The sequence below is a fragment of the Trichomonas vaginalis genome, chromosome V, assembly GCF_026262505.1.
Source record: "Trichomonas vaginalis G3 chromosome V, whole genome shotgun sequence".
NCBI classification, from domain to species: domain Eukaryota; phylum Parabasalia; order Trichomonadida; family Trichomonadidae; genus Trichomonas; species Trichomonas vaginalis.
In genome coordinates, this window is record NC_067207.1 from 30334108 (window position 1) to 30352782 (window position 18675).

General features: G+C 35.2%; 15 protein-coding genes and 1 pseudogene across 16 annotated transcripts, besides 2 other annotated features; 9 read left to right on the forward strand and 7 right to left on the reverse strand.

Annotated features, from left to right (window-relative positions):
* Positions 1-549: 549 nt before the first annotated feature.
* Positions 550-880, forward strand: TVAGG3_0430050 (protein of unknown function, DUF4106 family; the record flags this gene model as incomplete). The annotated part of the gene is made up of 1 exon (XM_051233746.1): positions 550-880. A coding segment is annotated over one exon (331 nt), but the record flags the coding sequence as incomplete, so codon positions are not given.
* Positions 881-1112: 232 nt separating this feature from the next.
* Positions 1113-2886, forward strand: TVAGG3_0430060 (annotated as a pseudogene). The gene has a single exon. A coding segment is annotated over exon 1 (1774 nt).
* A 22-nt stretch (positions 2887-2908) lies between these two features.
* Positions 2909-12727: a mobile genetic element.
* TVAGG3_0430080 (protein of unknown function, DUF4106 family) lies at positions 5962-6462 on the forward strand (the record flags this gene model as incomplete). The annotated part of the gene is made up of 1 exon (XM_051233747.1): positions 5962-6462. One exon carries the CDS (start codon positions 5962-5964, stop codon positions 6460-6462), a length of 501 nt encoding a protein of 166 aa, XP_051103477.1.
* TVAGG3_0430090 (uncharacterized protein) lies at positions 6501-7298 on the forward strand (the record flags this gene model as incomplete). Its single annotated transcript, XM_051233748.1, has 1 exon — positions 6501-7298. The coding sequence occupies one exon, from the start codon at positions 6501-6503 to the stop codon at positions 7296-7298; it is 798 nt and encodes a 265-aa protein (XP_051103478.1).
* Positions 7327-8562, forward strand: TVAGG3_0430100 (uncharacterized protein; the record flags this gene model as incomplete). The annotated part of the gene is made up of 1 exon (XM_051233749.1): positions 7327-8562. The coding sequence occupies one exon, from the start codon at positions 7327-7329 to the stop codon at positions 8560-8562; it is 1236 nt and encodes a 411-aa protein (XP_051103479.1).
* On the forward strand, positions 8672-9019 carry TVAGG3_0430110 (protein of unknown function, DUF4108 family; the record flags this gene model as incomplete). Its single annotated transcript, XM_001309742.1, has 1 exon — positions 8672-9019. One exon carries the CDS (start codon positions 8672-8674, stop codon positions 9017-9019), a length of 348 nt encoding a protein of 115 aa, XP_001309743.1.
* On the reverse strand, positions 9036-9488 carry TVAGG3_0430120 (uncharacterized protein; the record flags this gene model as incomplete). The annotated part of the gene is made up of 1 exon (XM_051233750.1): positions 9036-9488. One exon carries the CDS (start codon positions 9486-9488, stop codon positions 9036-9038), a length of 453 nt encoding a protein of 150 aa, XP_051103480.1.
* On the forward strand, positions 9525-10400 carry TVAGG3_0430130 (protein of unknown function, DUF4106 family; the record flags this gene model as incomplete). Its single annotated transcript, XM_051233751.1, has 1 exon — positions 9525-10400. The coding sequence occupies one exon, from the start codon at positions 9525-9527 to the stop codon at positions 10398-10400; it is 876 nt and encodes a 291-aa protein (XP_051103481.1).
* TVAGG3_0430140 (KilA, N-terminal/APSES-type HTH, DNA-binding family) lies at positions 10417-11256 on the reverse strand (the record flags this gene model as incomplete). Its single annotated transcript, XM_051233752.1, has 1 exon — positions 10417-11256. The coding sequence occupies one exon, from the start codon at positions 11254-11256 to the stop codon at positions 10417-10419; it is 840 nt and encodes a 279-aa protein (XP_051103482.1).
* On the reverse strand, positions 11789-12727 carry TVAGG3_0430150 (organellar and viral DNA polymerase type B; the record flags this gene model as incomplete). Its single annotated transcript, XM_001309738.1, has 1 exon — positions 11789-12727. One exon carries the CDS (start codon positions 12725-12727, stop codon positions 11789-11791), a length of 939 nt encoding a protein of 312 aa, XP_001309739.1.
* A 555-nt stretch (positions 12728-13282) lies between these two features.
* TVAGG3_0430160 (uncharacterized protein) lies at positions 13283-13612 on the reverse strand (the record flags this gene model as incomplete). Its single annotated transcript, XM_051233753.1, has 1 exon — positions 13283-13612. One exon carries the CDS (start codon positions 13610-13612, stop codon positions 13283-13285), a length of 330 nt encoding a protein of 109 aa, XP_051103483.1.
* Positions 13613-14187: 575 nt separating this feature from the next.
* On the forward strand, positions 14188-14553 carry TVAGG3_0430170 (uncharacterized protein; the record flags this gene model as incomplete). Its single annotated transcript, XM_051233754.1, has 1 exon — positions 14188-14553. One exon carries the CDS (start codon positions 14188-14190, stop codon positions 14551-14553), a length of 366 nt encoding a protein of 121 aa, XP_051103484.1.
* A 114-nt stretch (positions 14554-14667) lies between these two features.
* TVAGG3_0430180 (uncharacterized protein) lies at positions 14668-15318 on the reverse strand (the record flags this gene model as incomplete). Its single annotated transcript, XM_051233755.1, has 1 exon — positions 14668-15318. The coding sequence occupies one exon, from the start codon at positions 15316-15318 to the stop codon at positions 14668-14670; it is 651 nt and encodes a 216-aa protein (XP_051103485.1).
* Positions 15319-15676: 358 nt separating this feature from the next.
* Positions 15677-16135, reverse strand: TVAGG3_0430190 (DNA/RNA polymerases family; the record flags this gene model as incomplete). Its single annotated transcript, XM_051233756.1, has 1 exon — positions 15677-16135. One exon carries the CDS (start codon positions 16133-16135, stop codon positions 15677-15679), a length of 459 nt encoding a protein of 152 aa, XP_051103486.1.
* A 912-nt stretch (positions 16136-17047) lies between these two features.
* Positions 17048-18675: part of a mobile genetic element that runs on past the window's edge.
* Positions 17354-17788, forward strand: TVAGG3_0430210 (uncharacterized protein; the record flags this gene model as incomplete). The annotated part of the gene is made up of 1 exon (XM_051233757.1): positions 17354-17788. The coding sequence occupies one exon, from the start codon at positions 17354-17356 to the stop codon at positions 17786-17788; it is 435 nt and encodes a 144-aa protein (XP_051103487.1).
* Positions 18226-18657, reverse strand: TVAGG3_0430220 (repellent protein 1 family; the record flags this gene model as incomplete). Its single annotated transcript, XM_051233758.1, has 1 exon — positions 18226-18657. One exon carries the CDS (start codon positions 18655-18657, stop codon positions 18226-18228), a length of 432 nt encoding a protein of 143 aa, XP_051103488.1.

The window sequence follows — 18675 nt, forward strand, 5'->3', positions numbered from 1 at the left end:
TTTTTGACATTTGTAAATTCTAAATTGAATGAGAAAAATGAAATAATACTAAGCATAATACAATATTCTAGATTTAATTATAATTAGGAAAAGTTAGTTTTGAGAGTACTTTTCATAGGCATATAGAATGAAATCTTCTGAAAAATAATATCACATAAACTCATATTATTTTCTAATATATAACTATTTTATATAAAAATCAAAAAAAAAGGTAGTGGGGCTTCCAGGCGCGTTGCGCCCTCTAGCCCATAAGAAATTTTTCCCAAGACCCAAGAGGAGGACCGAACCCCAGCCGACCAGCCGTTGACTTTTTTGTAGAGCACTCAAAATAGTATAACTTTGTCCAGACAAGTAAGGGTCTATCGTCGCTACAGGAAAAGTTACGGGCGTTCCAAGGAAGTATACTTTGAGAAGCCTTTTCCCCCTTATAGAATGAGATAGGACGGTTATTTTACAAAACTGACAACACTTTGACCGAGTAGTTTTTTGTGCTGAACAAAAAGTGTCATATAAACATCTGTCAAAAACCGCTTTTTAACTTCACTTAAAATGCCACGTAAGCTACGTAAGAATATACGTAAGAGGAAGGGAGCATTGAAACATCCAATAGTAAAACTGACACCACAACAACAGTTGCAACAACAAATGATGAATGACCCCACTATGTTGCAACAAATGTCAAGCAACCCTATGCTTTTAAACCGAGTTATTGGTGCACAGAGTGGAGGTTTAAGAGCGGCACTTTTAGCGAAAATGGCAGGCTATGGTGGAGCTGCAGACGGAACAGCTTATAACCCTCAAAGTCAAATGAATTTGAGTTCACTCAAAAATCAAATAACAGATGTCAAAAAGTCAAACATAGACATACAGAAACAAATAAGTGAAAACGAAAAGAAACTAGAATATGACAGACAGACAAAGAAACTCAATGAGTTAAACGTAGAGAAAAAGAAGAAAGAAGAACAACTGAAAGAACTAAGTACAGAGGAATATGCGAAAAAAGTGTCAGAAAAAGCAGCAGAAGTAGCAAAAATGGAACAAGATGTTATAAATTTGAAAAACCATACTACTCAATATAAAGTACTGAAAGATGAAGAAATAAAACAAAAGCCCTGAAGACATATATGGATAGCGATGAGTATAAAAAAGAAGTTGAAGCAAATGTAAAGGCAGAAAAACTTTTACAGTTGCAAAACCAAACCGTACAGTATGAAAACTTAGCACAAGAAAGTAAAAATAACGACGCAGCCATGCAAAAGGCAATGAAAAGCGCAGAATATATAAAAGCTAATAATGACTGGTTAGATGCCCAAGCCAACGCTAAAGCAGCCCAACTTATAGGGTCAATAAGGACAAAAATACAAGCGGATGAAGACAGTTCAAATGAAGCTTTAATGAATGCTGACTTTAAGAATGCCTCGAAGCTCTTCATAGTAAGGTGAAACTAGTGAACGACTTCTCATCTGGAAAGAAACTGAAGTTTGAAGGTTTCGACAAAGAGTTAAGAGAAGTAGCACAAAATATGACGAAAATAACAGATACAGCAACGAGACAGGCAGTTCAAAGTGCCTATGACGCCGTTAGAGCAACTGTTGTGGAAAGTCAAGAAAAAGAGTTACAACAGACCAAAACAGACCTAGTAAATGCTTTCTTAAAAACGAAAAGTCAGGTAGGACATTATGCTGCAGATGGAACATATGTGCCAGCTGGTGGAACTTATATACCACCAAACCCTCCAAGAGAAGCACCTGCACCAGGACTACCTAAAACATTTACATCGTCACATGGACACAGACACAGGCATGCACCAAAACCAACACAACAACCAACACAACAACCAACAGTTCAAAATCCAGCACCACAACAACAACCAAAACCAACAGTTCAAAATCCAGCACAGCAACCAACAGTTCAAAACCCTGCACAACAACAACAACCAACACAACAACCACAACCAACACAGCAACCAACAGTTCAAAACCCTGCACAACAACCAACAGTTCAAAACCCTGCACCTGCACCACAACCAGAGCAAGGACATAAAAGAAGTAGAGAAAAAGGAAACCAAGAATTCTTAAAAATGCTTAAGGAAGACTATGGTTACCCAGATACTCTTGACTTTAGTGACAGATATAAAGAAGCTATTAGAAAGTTCAAGGAAGGAAATACTGACCCGAACCTATTTAGCTTTATGGCTCAGCATAAAATCGGATATAATCTCAAACCTGGAAAATACAAGCTCGCTAAGGGATATGATTTAATAGCATATCATCCAAATGACATGAATGAATTTACTCCGAGATATTTGGTGTCAGAGCTAAATGATAATTCAACTCTCTTCATGAAACGCGTAAAAAATAGAGACGGAACGAAAGAAGAAAGGTTTATGAGTCCGGATGACTTAGATAGGGAACTTGTTAAAAACGGTCTCGGAATATATGAAATGCCACCAGATGAGGTACAAGAAACTCAACAGGAAGAAGTTCAGATACAACCAGACATGGAAGAAATAGTTCAGCAACAACAGCTAGAAGAGCCTGAAGGAAACGAACAAGTCCCTCCTTTGGAAACTAACTTCACAGAACTAGATGAAGATTTGGAACAGCCGAAAAATCTTGACCCTCAACAAGTGTATGCGGAGAATATGGAATCTTTCCAAGAGTCTAAGAAAAATTCGGCTGACATAGTAGAAGAATATCGAAAAATGTTCGCCGACATACAAAAGACTCCAACATCAGATGAAAATATTCAGCATAGAATGGAAGTACTGAAAGAAAATGTACGCAAATACAATAATCCTTTTTACTTACGACCATATAACGTTCAATCTTTGGCTGAACTCGGTGAAAATAAAAGGTTAAATTTCAACAAAACATATAGAAATGAAACATTGTTTAAAGTTCATTCAGAACCTAACCAATATGGAAACAAACCTACTTTTGTTTCTGCAGACGATGGAACTACAATGAGATGGGGTCATAAAGCTAATCCGGATAGGTGGTTCATAAACTTACAACCTCAATTCCAAGAAGTTGTAGACGCAATGGAAGTGAATGGTGAACCAGATATAACTGGTATTTTCAGCGCGGCTTTAATGCCATTGAAAGATATGAAGATGCAGATATTTTGGACCAGTATGAAATGAACATGGCTGATGGAAATATAACACCTGACGTTCTAGAACATTTATCTCAAAGAACTACACAGAACCATAGAGATGGTATATTTGGTGAAGAGTTTAGAAAGAGAGTTAGGGAGAGAGAAGGAAGAGAACCTATTGTACATGACCTTGCAAACGAAAGTTTGCAAAATGTCATAAAAACTTACTTTGCAGACAATGAACCGAGAATGGATGAATATTTAAGAAAACTCAAATGGACAGTACCAAATGAAATGTTAGTATTGAAAAACACGTTCCTTGACAAAATAAAACCAACTACAGAAATAAATGACGCAAGACTGAAACGTTGGGTAAAAGCTTTCCCATCTTCACAAAAGATATTATTGGTTACATGGAAAGAAAACCAGAATGGCTACAAAAACATATATTTGGAAACGAGCTTATTCCATATGGACAAGCTCTGTTTGAAGAGCTTGAACCGGAAACTCAGGAAAGAGTCATGCAAAAATACGCGAAGACTCAATACAAACTATGACAAAATCTTTCTAGGATATAGGTTACCTGAGATGGGCGACCAGAGCCCAAAGGCAAAAAGGACATGGGAAATTTACAACATACTAGGTGAACATGAGGCAAAGATGCAACAACTTGAAGCAGAGGGCAAGTTACCAAAAGCGACACCAAAGAAGAAGAGTAGAACAAAGTGAAAGTAGTGAAGAAGTAACTTCATCTAGTGAAAGTAGTGGCAATGAAGGAAAAAGAAGAGTTAAAACTCAGTCAGGAAGAAAGTAAAGCTTGGTCCGAGTAGGTTCTATTATGACACATAAATCCAACTATTCTATATTTTTACCCATATGAAATGTACGCCGCTCAGAATATAACGCCAACAGTTTTGGATGCCATGAACGGAAATGTTTCCGAATGGTATAACGAATGCGACAATGCCATTAGAAGGTCAGAAATAGTTCCTGGAACTTACGAATATACAACTGCTGTTTCTTATGGAAACGTAGGTGAGTTTGGAGAAGGTTCTTCAACAACAGTAGATATGCTTGCGACAGGTTTCATATTATTTCTATTGACAACTCATTCTTATACGTGGAACAAGACATTGAAATAAAACCTTCTGCCAAGTTGTCTGACAAGAAAGGTTGCAATGGAATTTTCTATGTCGGATACCAATATGCTCCAGAAGTTTTCATGGGATATAAGATATATTCTAACTCTGACTTAGTTCAAACAGTAACATGGGCAAACTATGAATGGTTCGCTTTGAGAAACTCAGTACAACCACAAGCTAGAGAACAAACAGACCAGTATGCAACTATTGAGAAAATAAGAAGACTTGACCCTAACGTTCCAGGAGTTTATGTAACCTTTCTGGTTCAGATGGAACTGCTGCCACTAAAGTAAAACTGAAACTCAGAGTTCCTTTGTCATCTTTCCTCATCTTCAGGTTTTTAAGATACTTGCCAAACTGGCAGGAAAAATTTCTATCGAACTTACTCCAAGCAAAAATAACTTAGTCATTGCACCAACACAAGACCCATTCTCTTACAGACGTAAAGGGAACAAATAAAACGTCATTCGCCGAATTTTGCAAAGACAAAGTTGACTTAGACTTTGGTTTCTCAAACCTCAACACTGAAGTAAACTATTATTTCAATGCTGCTGGAGATGCTTGGAACCCAGTTAAGTTCACATGCGAAAAATTTGAATGCAGAAGAATAGAAAGCAGACTTGCAGTCTATATGTTGGACCCAGATATTTCAAATGCTTTAGCTGCCAAATATATTGCAGTTCCACTTATGTTCCCTATACACCAAATATCTGTCAAAGACTTTGCAGGTGAAGTTGGAAACCAAAATCCAGGAGCCGCAGGTGCAAGAACAGATATTGCTTTAACAACTGCAATGAAACATGCAGATACTATGTTTGTACTGTTCAGACGAACTATAAATGACTATTCTTGTTTCTACAACCCTGTATTAAATATCATATAAACATAGATGGCAAATATTATCCAAGAGAAGAATATTCTACAGTTGAGGATATGAGGTCATACAACTTGACATTAGATGCTATGAACTTTAACAACAACACTTCACAACAACTATTAACCCTGAAATGCAAAGTTCTATTATGCCATATGTGAAAGTATGGACTCATACAGAGAGGTCAAAAAAACTCAAATATACAAATGGAGACCGTTCAAACTTTTGGCTTGGCATTCCATTGCTGACTCAGAAGACTTTATGGGTGGTATTTCAACTGTTGGTACAGTTCAAATACAATATACTGGTGACAGAGACGTCCAGATGAATTGAGAGCAAAGAAGTTTACAAAACCAATAGCACTTTTCACGGAAGATGCTCTTTTGAAGATTCGTTCGATGAAACCTGCTGGGGCTCCTCAGATTGGCATAACGACAGCTTCCATCGAGCAGATTTTGGCAGCAGGTCAGTAAGTTGTTCTTGAACTGACTTCTCTCCGTCAAATATTGACAGTACGCCAGTTTTGACATAATATTGTATTATAAACTTTCCTTTAGTATATCTGTAAGTTTTGAAGTTATATTTTGTCTGCTTCAAGAACTTTCACCATTTCAGTTATACCAACTTTCTTTGCTTTATGAAAATATTTAGGTTCAGCAAAGACTGCTATTCTATAACATTTTCCATTGTTTGTGTAAGAACTATTCTGTCAATGTATTTGTATTGTTTGTGAGTATAAACTTTGTTCTGCTTCAATTCAATAAGATATCCGAATACGTCCATCTTTTTATTCTAAGTAAAATGTCATTTCCGAAAAATAGAAGCATAAGTGTTTCAAAAGGTTTAATGGCGGTGGCAGATGTGAAGTTAAATTCACCAACTCAAACAAACAGTCAAAGTGTTGTTGTCAATGTCAAAGACAGAGATGTTGAAGTGGGGAAACCATACGAAGACGAAGATGGTATAACAATTGTTCCTGTAAAAGAACCAACATATCCTGAAGTTAACAGAGACTTAAGTTCTGTTGCAGATATTCGAAACGACTACCAACAACTGAAAGACAAACTTCAAACTCAGGAGAAGATTTGTCAAGCTTTAAGTATAATGTTAAACTTGGTCGAACACAACCCTGTAAAAGTGAACTCATATGTCATTGCACCTCATGAAGTTTTGAAAGAACTATTGAAACTTTTGACAGAGGCAGACGATATAAACATCAAAGAAATAGAACCCGACATTAGTTGCTGTGGTGTTTCATATAATGCCATTGACAAGATATACGTTATGAAAGGAGGTGAAACGTTGAACTTAAAATATAGTTTCCCAGACGTTATAAAAATATTTTGACGACCACAACATTTCATTAAAATTTATTTGCTAAGTAAATGGCAGAAGACATAATGGTTTATACTATTACGACTAAAAACCCTGAGTCATATAATTCTATAACAACAAACTTACAAAGTCCTCAAGGACGATATTGTAAACTAACCTTAAACACAATGACGACTAAAGCCTGTTTTGCTCTTTTGACACCAGAAGACTTTATTGTTGTGAATGGTAAAAAATACTCCTTTGAAGATACTTACTCAGATATACCACCAACAGGTTTTGTTGACTTATTTAATACTTTAAGGACGGGTGTAACATGTGCTGCAACTAGAGCAGGTTTCATTATGTTTGGATGTCCGACTGAGTTTACTATAAACGATATGAGCTATAATACAAAACTTATTTCTGGTTTTTACTACCAACAGTTTCCTATAACAGGAAAAGGTGTCATACAAGGAATGTCTATTCCATTGACATTAAGCACACCAATCTTATATATTGTTTCAAACTTAGGTTCAAAGTGTTATTCGAATGTCGACAGAAACTATTATGACCAAAAGATACTTATGCGTATAAACAATACTTTCTCTGCTGGTTTGCCTATTGTTCATTCGAATGCAGAATTTTCAACCTTAGTGAACTCAAACACTTTGGCAAGTATAACGTTGACATTAGTTGACGCAAACTTTGTTCCTGTAAAACTTTTATGTCCTATGTATTTGTCAATGACGGCAGAAAGTTTCGAATTGGAAGATGCAACTGGTGAAAGTATTGTATTACAAGAACAACTTCAACAACAAATAGCTCAAGAACAACAAATGCAACAAATGGAACAACAAAGTCAAGAATAAAAAAAATATTTTTTTTATTTTTATAAAAATGTACAGAATAGATGTTTCAGATTTTTATGACTTCCAAGCATTCAGAAATATGTGTCCATTTAGAGACTATAACAAAGCAGTCGAGAATTTGAAACGTTTAGTCATTTATGTTGACTCTGCCCCAGAATGTTATGTCATGAAAGAATGGGATGTTGTCTTTAACAAACCAAGAGCAACAATAGTTTCAGAACAAGAATGTAGACAGAAACTTAAGAAAATAAAAGTTGTACAAGTTGGAATGAAGATGTTAGATGCTTGGGATATCTTATTGTCAAAACTTGAAGATTTTTCAGTTCGAGGTATAAAGTTCTATACACCTTCTCCAAACTTCTATTCTATCTTCACTGGATATAAATATGAACAAGTAGAATGGAAAGAAAATATTATAGAAGCTTGGTTAGACCATGTCAAAGAAATTATATGCAATGGAAACGAAAGAGTCTATGAGTATATCTTATGTTGGTTTGCAAATATCTTACAACATCCAAGTGCTAAAAATGAAACTGCTCTCATTATAATTGGAAAACAAGGAACTGGTAAGAATACTTTCTTTACAGATATCTTATGCAAACTGTTAGAAGGTTATTCGAATCCGAATATGACAAACTTAGAAAACATCTGTGGCAAGTTTAACTCCTCAATAGAGAATATGAAACTTATAGTTTGCAATGAACTTCAAAGTATAGATACAACAAAAGTTTTGAACTCAGATGCTTTGAAGAGTCTTATAACAGACAAAGTTGGAGTTGTTGAAAGAAAGTATAAAGACCAAAGAGTTTGTGAAAATGTTGCAAACTTCATTATGGTTTCAAACAATGTTGTTCCGATGAAGTTAGAAAGTTCTGACAGAAGATATGTAGTTGTCAGAACGTCAGATTCTCATATGCAAGATACAGAATATTTTGACGACTTAGCAGAAACTTTGACATCTGACTTTTACAACCACTTGTTCTCATATTTCATGACATTAGATATTTCTAAGTTCAATCCAAGACAAATTCCACATACAGAAGAGAGACAAACATTGTTAGAAGCAAACAAGAGTGTATATGAACTGTTCATAGAAGAAAGCGACTTTGTGTCATTAGATGAAAGGTCATTGTACGATTCGTATAAACAATATTGTCAAGAATATGGTTATATGGCAGCTTCTAAACGTACATTCTTGGCAAATGTCAAAAGTCTTTTAGACGTACAGAATGGTGTATATACAAAGAAAATTTTTTCTGAGTAAATTTTAAAAAAAATATTTTTTATCCGATAGAAAAAGATGGCAAAATTCATCTCAGTAAATAAGTACACGACAGAAGTCAAAGATAAGTTAGCTCCATTCGCATATTTGAATGTTTACTTCTACAATTTTGAAAAGTCTACATTTGACAAAATTTGGAACATTGCACCAGTTAAGTTTGCTGTTGTTAGAAAAAAGTGGTGCAACTTTTGAAGACTTATACATTGACGGTATGTTGACAGTCAAAGAAAATTTTGACAGAAAGTTCTCAAAACTCGAAGAAGGTAAAGCATACAAACTTGTTATACCTTATGAACCAAAGAAAGCAGACGACTATGAATATTATGAGTCTAAGATAGTTGAAGTTCAAGGTAAATTGGGTAAAAAGATTTTAGAGTCTAAGCCAGTGTTTACTCCTAAAGAGGAAGAGAACATTGACATTGACCCAGAAATGTTCTAAAAATAAAATTTTATTTTTACATGTCAAATTTCTTTTTCTCTGGAACTGGTTCAGGTTCTTTCTTCTCTTCTTCTACTTTCTTTTCTTTCTTTTCTCTCTTCTTCTTTTCTGGTGGAGTTATGTCAAATTTGGCGCAACTATATTTATGTAAAAGTTCTTTGTCCTTTAATAGCTCATCTATTCTGTTTTCTATTTCATCTTCAAGAACAGCGCATGTGTCTTCTTTGCATTCTAAGAACTTTTGTTGGACTTCATCTTTCCAATCGGCGTCATCTCTGTCAACAAGTCTGTCATTGACAAATTTTAAGACTGCTCTTTGTAATGTTTTATGGTTCTTGTCATATTCCCAGAAACAGAACTTTAGAACAAATTCACCTTTCTTGTTTACACTATGTAAGATTTTATGGTCGACAGATGTTTTGCTGTCAAAAAGTTTGTCTCGAATATAGATAGCGAAATCGCTAGACATTTTCTAAAAGATAAAAATTTTAATTTTTCTAAAAATATGTTAGAAAAAAAGTTTGCTGACATTGACAAGAAATTTGAGAATGTTTTAAATAAGAACAAGGTGAAATTAGAAAATGCTCAGATAAAGCCTATCCATGACAAGTTCTTATTTGCTCAGAATGGTATAACAGGTCTAATTGCACCACCTGGGTCGGGTAAGACTTTCACTTATCTTAAAATGGCTGCACAACAACAAGAACTAGATGAGAAGAACCCATTCTATGAGTTAGTTGTTATTTGTTCGACTTCTGGTCAATTTGACCAAACCGTCAATTCGTTCAAAGATATTATAAAGAAGTCTAAGTTAGTATGTATAAAGGATACTGTGTTGTTAGATTGGATAAAGAAGTACCAAAGAAGGGTTTTGAAGTACAATGCTATAAATGAGTATATAAATTCGAAGTTTAAAGACCCAAATGAGGAAATGCAGAGAATATTAGAGAAGAAACACTTCAGAAACAAACAGAAAGAGATAGAATACATTTCGAAGAAATTACAATCTTACGATTGGAAGACTTACCCTCATAGATGTCTTCTTATCTTAGATGATTTCGCCTCTCATCCTTTGTTAAAGAATAGAGAACAAGATATGTGTCGAATTCTTAAGAAGCTCAGACACTTTAACATTTCAGTTGTCATTTGTGTACAGACAGCAAAGAGTTTAAGTAAGGATGTTAAAAGAATACTTACTGACATAATACTTTTCCCCGGATTGTCCGAAGACGATTTCATGGAACTTATGAAAGAGTCCATGGCAGGTAAGTTTGACAGACATGAACTATGGGAGAAGTACAAAGTCATACAAGACCCTCATACTTCTTTCAGAATTCATATCTACGCAAACAAAGTTCAAATTGTAAAAAGTCAAGCTTGAAAAATAAAGAGTTCATCTACCCTACTTGTTTGAAGTTGTCAAAATACTCTGTTATTTTTTCCTTTAACAATGACAAGTCTTCTTTGAAGGTAAGTATTGTACAACCTTTCATATCATAGTGTGTTTGAGGTAACGTATCTTGAACTATTTGTTTCACATCTTCATTTGGGGTCATTGAAATCGGTAAGTTTTCGCGATAGAACCAATTTCTGTCAGATTTGTAAATCTTAGCAAGGTCGTAAAAGCTTTTGTTGTTTCTTCTGACTAAATACAACATAACCATATCTTTATCTTCTTCATTTTCCATCTCTTCAGTATAAATCATATACTTATAGTTCTTTTCCTTACCTTTTGGTACCGAACGTGGTATTCTTTTCTGAATGCTTTTGTCTTTTGCTTCAAGCTTGTTTTCCATCTCTTCACGTTCTTGTCTATGAATTTCGTCAAGAAGTCTGTAAATATACCAAGCATAACGAGGCGAAGCCCACCTTGCAACAGCATTTACAAGAAGTCTATGTACATAATATCCTCTCAAACCGTTTGGCAATTTTTCACGATTTTCATAGAGTTTTGGCGACTGGGGTTTTTCTCCCACTCGAGTTTTTGCGACTACGGGATTTCTCGTAGTCGAATTTTCAGCTTCATTTAATAGTTCAATAGTGCTTTGGTTCCTAAACCAGTCTTGTGGTTTCTTAGTATCTGGAGCAAAACATGCTGTCAAAATACTTTGCATTTGGTACATATCGTCTTTGACCGAACGAATGAGACGTAACTGTTTGTTAAACTGTATGTACTCATATTCTTCATTTATAGCTTCATGGACTATAACTGTTGTTGTGTTCTCTGTTGTTGACATTACTGTCTTTACATACAAAATAAAAAAATAAATAAAAATAAAACTAACTTTATTTTTTCTATCTTAAGGAAATTCATGATTTTTGTGCTGAATTCAATAAAAATAATGTTTAGGTGAAGCCCACATTGCAACAGCATTTACAAGAAGTCTATGTACATAATATCCTTTCAAACCAGGAGCCAAATTCTTGCGATTTTCGTACGGAATCTCTTCTCTCGGTTTTCCGAGGGAAGCAAGCATATGAGGAAATTCATGAAATTTGGTCATTTTTCAGCAAAAATAATGTTTAGGTGAAGAGGTGAGATTTCACCTGTTTTTTCACCTAATTTTTCACCCCAGTTATTTTATAAACGTTTCACATGGTAAACGTTATTTTTTAAATTTTGTGAAAACTCAACGGTTTGACACAAGCCATATGCCATTTTACTCAGAATTTTGTTGCTGAATTCAGCAAAAATATATTTTAGGTGAAGAGGTGAGATTTCACCTGTTTTTTCACCTCTTTTTTCACCCCATTTCTACCCCAGTTATTTTATAAGCGTTTCACATGAATTGTACGATGTATATTTGAAATCCTAAACAGTTTTGTAGCTTCTATTTCTTCTTTTAGTACATCGAATGTTTTAACAATGCCGAAGGTTTCTTTATACTTCTTCTTGACATCAGATAGAAGGAAATCTTCTGCTGTTGGATAGTTTTTGTTCAGAAATTCTAACATGTCCATTTTATTTTCTACCGGCTTCTCTGCTTCTTTCTTTAAATCTGCATAGTCGTTTCGCATTCTTTCTATCTCTTTGACTGAGTAGTTATATCTCCTCATTGCTGCTTTACATTTAGAACATTGCGGGTTCATTTTTGCGTTATATTCTGAAACCTTACCTGCTAAAACAACCAAGGCGTCAATGGTTTTCTTTAAATCTGAAGCAATTGGTTTTATCTGTTCATGCCATACCTTACCTCTTCTGTCTTTATCTCTTATCTGCCATACACATTTTGCAGCTAATGAAACAAAGTTGTCGTATGTCTTAAACTCCCCAGATTTATATATGTCAGAGATGTTCTTATATAACATGTCGCAATCTTTGTCCATAACTTTATGGTTGCAATGAAAACCAAGGAATTCATAATTTACCTTTCGTATGAACTTCTTTATTTCTACTGAGTCAGTTGCTTTGACTTCAATTTCGTCGAATTCAGGAATAGTTAGTTTTTGCTGCTGAATTTCAGGTAGTTTAGGCAAATGGTCGATGAGGTCCTCCATTTCATAAAGATACTGTTCATTTGTTTCATCCTGTGCGGTACAGTCTAAATTACTTGTTAAAAGTTCATGCTTTATTCTTTGTATTTCTGTTTCGAAAGTATATGAAGAAGGAATGAAGCTTTTCATTTCTACTAACATAGATGTTGGATTCATGACTAACGAGTTTGGTGCTGTTGTTGTTTGAATTGTTGTTGTGCCGATTGTTGACATTTCTGTTCTTACATACAAAATAAAAAAATAAATAAAAATAAAACTAACTTTATTTTTTCTATCTTAAGGAAATTCATGAAAATTCAAGAGGGTGAAAAAACAGGTGAAAAAAAGAGGTGAAATCTCACCTCTTCACCTAAATTATATTTTTGCTGAATTCAGCAGCAAAATGAACGAGGTCAGGATGTATGTAAATACATTTGAATTCATTCATAACACCCTTTGTAAGCTCATAAAATGCTTGTTTTTAGGTCGAGCCACTTTTGGCTCCATCGTATTCTTTCAACCAAAACTCAAGAATTTCCTGCATGAATTTTGTATAAAAAGCAACCGTCTGAATTCCGGCGGTTGCTATATTCTTCACAAAATGCCTTATAATACTCTTCCCAGGACTTATTTTCCAACAACTTTCTAAAGTCTTTCCTAAACTGACTGACTGACTGACTGACGGCACAAAGTGGCTTAACGAAAACATTAATATATAAAATTCATGAAAATTCAAGAGGGTGAAAAAACAGGTGAAAAAAGAGGTGAAATCTCACCTCTTCACCTAAATTATATTTTTTGGTCCGGGAACAACTTTCTCTCAATTGGAGCTGTAGCATACTCTTTGCGTAAGCGGTTCAGACCTTCTTCGAAGTCTTGGTCTCTCTTGGACTGAGATTGGAATTGGAATTGCTGGGGTGGAGCTTGCTGGAACAACCAAGGGTTGGGGCAGTAAGGCATAGGCTGAGGAGGGTAGTTCGGGAAGCCTTGTGGTGGGTAGTAACCTTGAGGTGGAAATTGGTAGTAATTCGGAGGTACTTGCTGGAACTGAGGTGCAGGGGCTGGTGCTTTAGGTTCCTCTGGTTTGGGAATGGACTCGGTTGGTGGTACGTCGGACATTGTCTTGAAACAGTACAAGTATTGTTCTGAAGCAGTACAAGTATTGTTCTGAAGCAGTACAAGTATTGTTCTGAAGCAGTACAAGTATTGTTCTGAAACAGTACAAGTATTGTTCTGAAGCAGTACAAGTATTGTTCTGAAGCAGTACAAGTATTGTTCTGAAGCAGTACAAGTATTGTTCTGAAGCAGTACAAGTATTGTTCTGAAGCAGTACAAGTATTGTCTTGAAACAGTACAAGTATTGTTCTGAAGCAGTACAAGTATTGTTCTGAAGCAGTACAAGTATTGTTCTGAAACAGTACAAGTATTGTTCTGAAACAGTACAAGTATTGTTCTGAAACAGTACAAGTATTGTTCTGAAAAAGTACAAGTATTGTTCTGAAACAGAAAATTTTTCTCACAAATTGAGAGCTTTTACGGGAAATTTGTTCTGAAAAAGTTCAAGTCTTGTTCTGAAGCAGTACAAATATTGTTCTGAAAAAGTACAAGTATTGTTCTGAAAAAGTACAAGACTAGTTCTGAAACAGTACAAGTATTGTTCTGAAAAAGTACAAGACTAGTTCTGAAACAGAACAATGGACAACATCGAGCCATTAGATGAGGCAATTTACCTTATAGAGATAAATGAAGTTGTTAAGCAGTACTTGGGCAAGGACAAAGCCAACAAGTCCCTCGGCTTCTGGTTGTCTGGAAGAGGTGCGCTGAAAATCGAAATTGAAACCGGAATTCCAATTCAAATACCAGAAAACACTCCTGTAGACGACATAAAGGAGATGAAGAAAGAAGCTCTTCTCAAGTTCTTTGCAAAGCGCCCATGGATACAACTTCCAAACAGAGAGAGTCCAATTCCACGAATTATACAAATTCTCAGAGCACTGTTCCACTTCTCGGGTCAGCCGTTCTACATAACCTCAGAAGGCGACATCCAGCCAGTTCAGTAAACATCTCATTTTAACTCACTTTTTTAATGTTTTTTGTGAAAGTGTCAAAAATAAATTGTTTTCATGAGTTTTCTACGATGTTAGAAAAAATGTTATTTTCTAATATCTTCACATTCAATACTTTTTCAGCACTTTTCCGTAGTTATATATGAAAGACAATTCGAGATAAAAGTCATAGTACAATGGAATAATATGTTGCACACCATTTGTTGTGAACCAAACTTGAAAGTCAGAGAAACTGTTACTAGATGGTTCGTAGAATTTAGAAGCAAAGTCATAAAAGTCCTTACCAATACATAGAAAACTATTGTTGCTTGAACTGAAACTTGCATGACACATAACATTTTGAGGGTCAAACACGTTTCTATAAACTGTCAAATCTGCTGGTGGAAGTATAAATTTAAATGGACCATCTGGTGGTAATGGTTCGTTCTGGTTTAGTAACCGAAGAAATTGTGCCCAAGAACGTTTGTCTACTTCCCAAAATAAAAACTCTGTATCTCTTGGAGGGTTAATTTCAATCTTTTGAAATGAAACGGTGGAGTTCATCTTGTCATATTCTAGTTTCAGATAGTATGTTCCATTTAGTAAAGAGTTGTATTTTTTTTGAAATTCCCAATAATATTTGTTCATTTGAGTTTGAAAGTCATTTAGAGTTTTCTCAAGACTTTCGTCTGAACGAACTGTAAAGATTCTCATTTCGTCAAATTTGTCTATTAGACCATCAGAACCTTCATACTGCCCATGAAAATATACTGCGAACATAAATGCGTTAGTTCTATTTGAAAACAAAACTCTTCTAAATCCTATTGCCTTTGCATCTGAAGGACTTTGAAGCCAACGAATTGGATAGTCAAACCTGTATGCTCGGGATGAAATTTCTTCATCTGAAATAGTCCTACCAGCATTTGTAAAGATATAGTCTAACGGTTTTGTATCTGCTACTTTTGTTCTTTGTTTTTCAACCTGAAGCATTTAATATATGTAAAAATATATTGTTTTAAAATGGTATGCCATTTCATATTTCTCATCTAACAAACAAGTTTCCCAACGGTCTTCTCCAACAAACTCAGCGTACAGTTCAAATAAAATTTAAAAAATGTCACTTTTTTGAAAAACGTTTTTACTTCATGCAATGTTTTATTTCTGTGCCGTCTTCAAGTATGCCCCAATATTTCCTTTTCGATATTACATGAACTTCGGAAAATACCTTATCTAGCTTAAAACAGCCCATCTTTTCACCGACCATTCCCATTTCAATGAGTTTGTTGTATCCTTCTTCGTTCGTCATGAGTGCGTCAATGTTCTCATAGTAAACCTTGACTTTCGATTTGACTTCGGAGAAGAATTTGTTGTACTCGTCAAGGACTGCTTTTGCGAACTGTGGGTAAGACCAATGTTCGACAATAGGTTTTAATGTGGTTACTAAGCCACTTTGACCTTGAGTTAATTCGTACTTCAAAACAAAAGGAGAAAACCTTTCAACAAAGTTGTCGACCTTCTCATAATGTTTACTCTTCATCTCTTGAGGTTTTTTAATGGAATATCCCCATGTCGAATTCATAAGCAATTTGAGTGTCATTGCAAGTTTGGGGTTTGAAGCTTTCCTAATATCATACAGTTGTTGTATGACTTTTCCAACTGTATAGTTCCTTCCCGGGAACTCACCATCTTCGTTTGGAATTCCAGTCGGAATATATTGGACAAACCTCATGTATGCAGCGTTAAGGTCGACATAGTATATCTTTTCATCTGAGTCGAACTTGTCGCAACCAATTGGTCCAGTTTTGTGGAAATTCAAGTGAGTCTCTTATCTTCTGAGAAACTTCTCCTGTTATCTCATAAACATCGTCGAAGCAACCTGTTTATATAAAACCTTCTGACCTAACTCAGATGCTCTCCAATACAATTTGACGTCAATTGGATGTCTCAATGGAAGTTTGTTTATAGCATCTTGAAGTTCTTGCAACCTCATTGGAAGTTCTTCTGGTTCAGGTTGGTATCCGAACATACCAACCCCTTGTGGAACTGTGTACTTCTTTTGTACTAGAACTTTGTCTGGAACAACTTTGGTCTTGCTAACAATGAAAAGTTTGTTTCGTCTTTTGGTACAAAAGTTTCTGTCAGCTTGTCATCTGGAATTGGTTCCAACAAACCTTTCTCGAAAAGAATGTTTACAGCTCTGACAATGTTGCACTTACTTTTACCAAAGAATGGGTTTGTAAGACTTTCGTTCAACATGAAGTGGTTGTGGACAATTACAATCTTCAACCATGGTAAGTCTTTGTCAACAACATAGTCGTCATGTGAAGAACCTTTAGCTGTAGGTATGTTGACTCGGATATTGACATTTGCCAACGGTGCAATTTTTGCCAATTGACCTCTGAGAATGTACCTTGTCTTCACACATGACTCAAGATACTTCATCTTCTCATCTGTAACAAGACCAGAGTTCCTGAGACATGTAAGAATGCAAGGTTCATTGACAATTGTTAGTTAGTATGACTATCTTGGGTACGGCGGCACTGCGTTCCCAAGATAACGGTTTGACACTTTACAAAACCACTAACGTATATTTTACAACACAACCATAACACCAACTTAACCTTAAATATTTACAAAGCCGCCAACCACTAACGACTTCACTAACGACTTCACTAACGACTTCACTAACGACTTCACTAACGACTTCACTAACGTTTTCACTAACGACTTCACTAACGAATTCACTACCGTCCTCACTAAATAAAAAATAACCTTATTTTTATTTTTTTTAAATTTTTTATTTCATTACAAAGACATGTCCGACTACATTTACTATGACTCTTTCCCAGAACGTTTCCGTGAACTATTCAAAACTCAAATAAAACTGAGAAACATGCATTTTAACAAAGACAGACCCATTGACGATGAAAGAAACCCTGAATATATTACAATCCCTTATGACGCAAAGTTCATTGCATACATTCCTTATGGACGTAGAGGAACGAAAACTATTTCAACAATGACGAAAAATTATTTCTGGAGCGATGAAGAAAATTGCCTTATCTACATAAATGCATACTTAAATAAAGCTACATATTGTACAAAAGAAGGTTGGACTGGATTTGAGCTCTACATATACGACGACGATGGAAACAGACGTTGTGTATACCCATACGATAATATGTACCATTGTTTTCATCAAGCATTAAACGAATACATAGTCAGTAAGGGTCTCATTCCTGTTGAGTAGATATGTTTTATTTTTGTTCTGTCATTTATATAAAAATTAATGATATCACCACCCTCACACGTATGAAAACATAGCACAAAAATAAATTTAGGTGAAGTGGTGAGATCTCACCTCTTTTTTCACCTGTTTTTTCACCCTGTTGAATTCATTGCTTTATAACTCTCTTCCTTTCTCCAACTCTTCTAGCTTCTTCTTAAGTTCAGCAATGTTGTCCTCATGAAGTTTAATCTTTCTCAAAATTCCTTCTTTATCTAATGGTTGCTTTATCTTTCTAAACTGAACTCTACCATCCTTCATAGTATGAATGTAAAAACCTTCTGGAATCGTTCCTGATTTAATGTATTCTACCAAAAACTTTTGTTTCATTGCTTCAGTGACTTTATCGTCATTTCAATCAAATAAAAATTTTAATATTAAATAAAAATAACGTTATTTTTTCAGTAAGGAAACGCAGGAGTTTTACGATTTATTTGAGGAGTAGGTTCTGGTTTAAATGTTGGAGTCGGTTTAGGAGTTGACTTTTGAACAGGAGTTTGTACTTCCATAGGTTCAGGAGTCATTGAAGGTTTTGCTTGTGAAGGTGTTGGTTTTGACGTTGGTTTTGGCGAAGGTGTTGGAGTTTGTTTAACTTCAGCTACTTCAGTATTATTTACAACATTTGCTTTATTTCTTTTCAACATCATAACTGCTCCTGCTGTAGCTAGCAAACCTAGTGGGAGACCATATTTTATATAAGGACTTGACCAAATGCTATTTTTGACAGGAGCTGGTGGAACACCTAACCTTGGTGAGACTGCTCTTTGCCATTGTGCAGCTCGTAAGAAATATTCAATAGGTGCTCCATAATCGTTTGGTAAAGTTTGTTTCATAGATGGTGAAGGTTCACG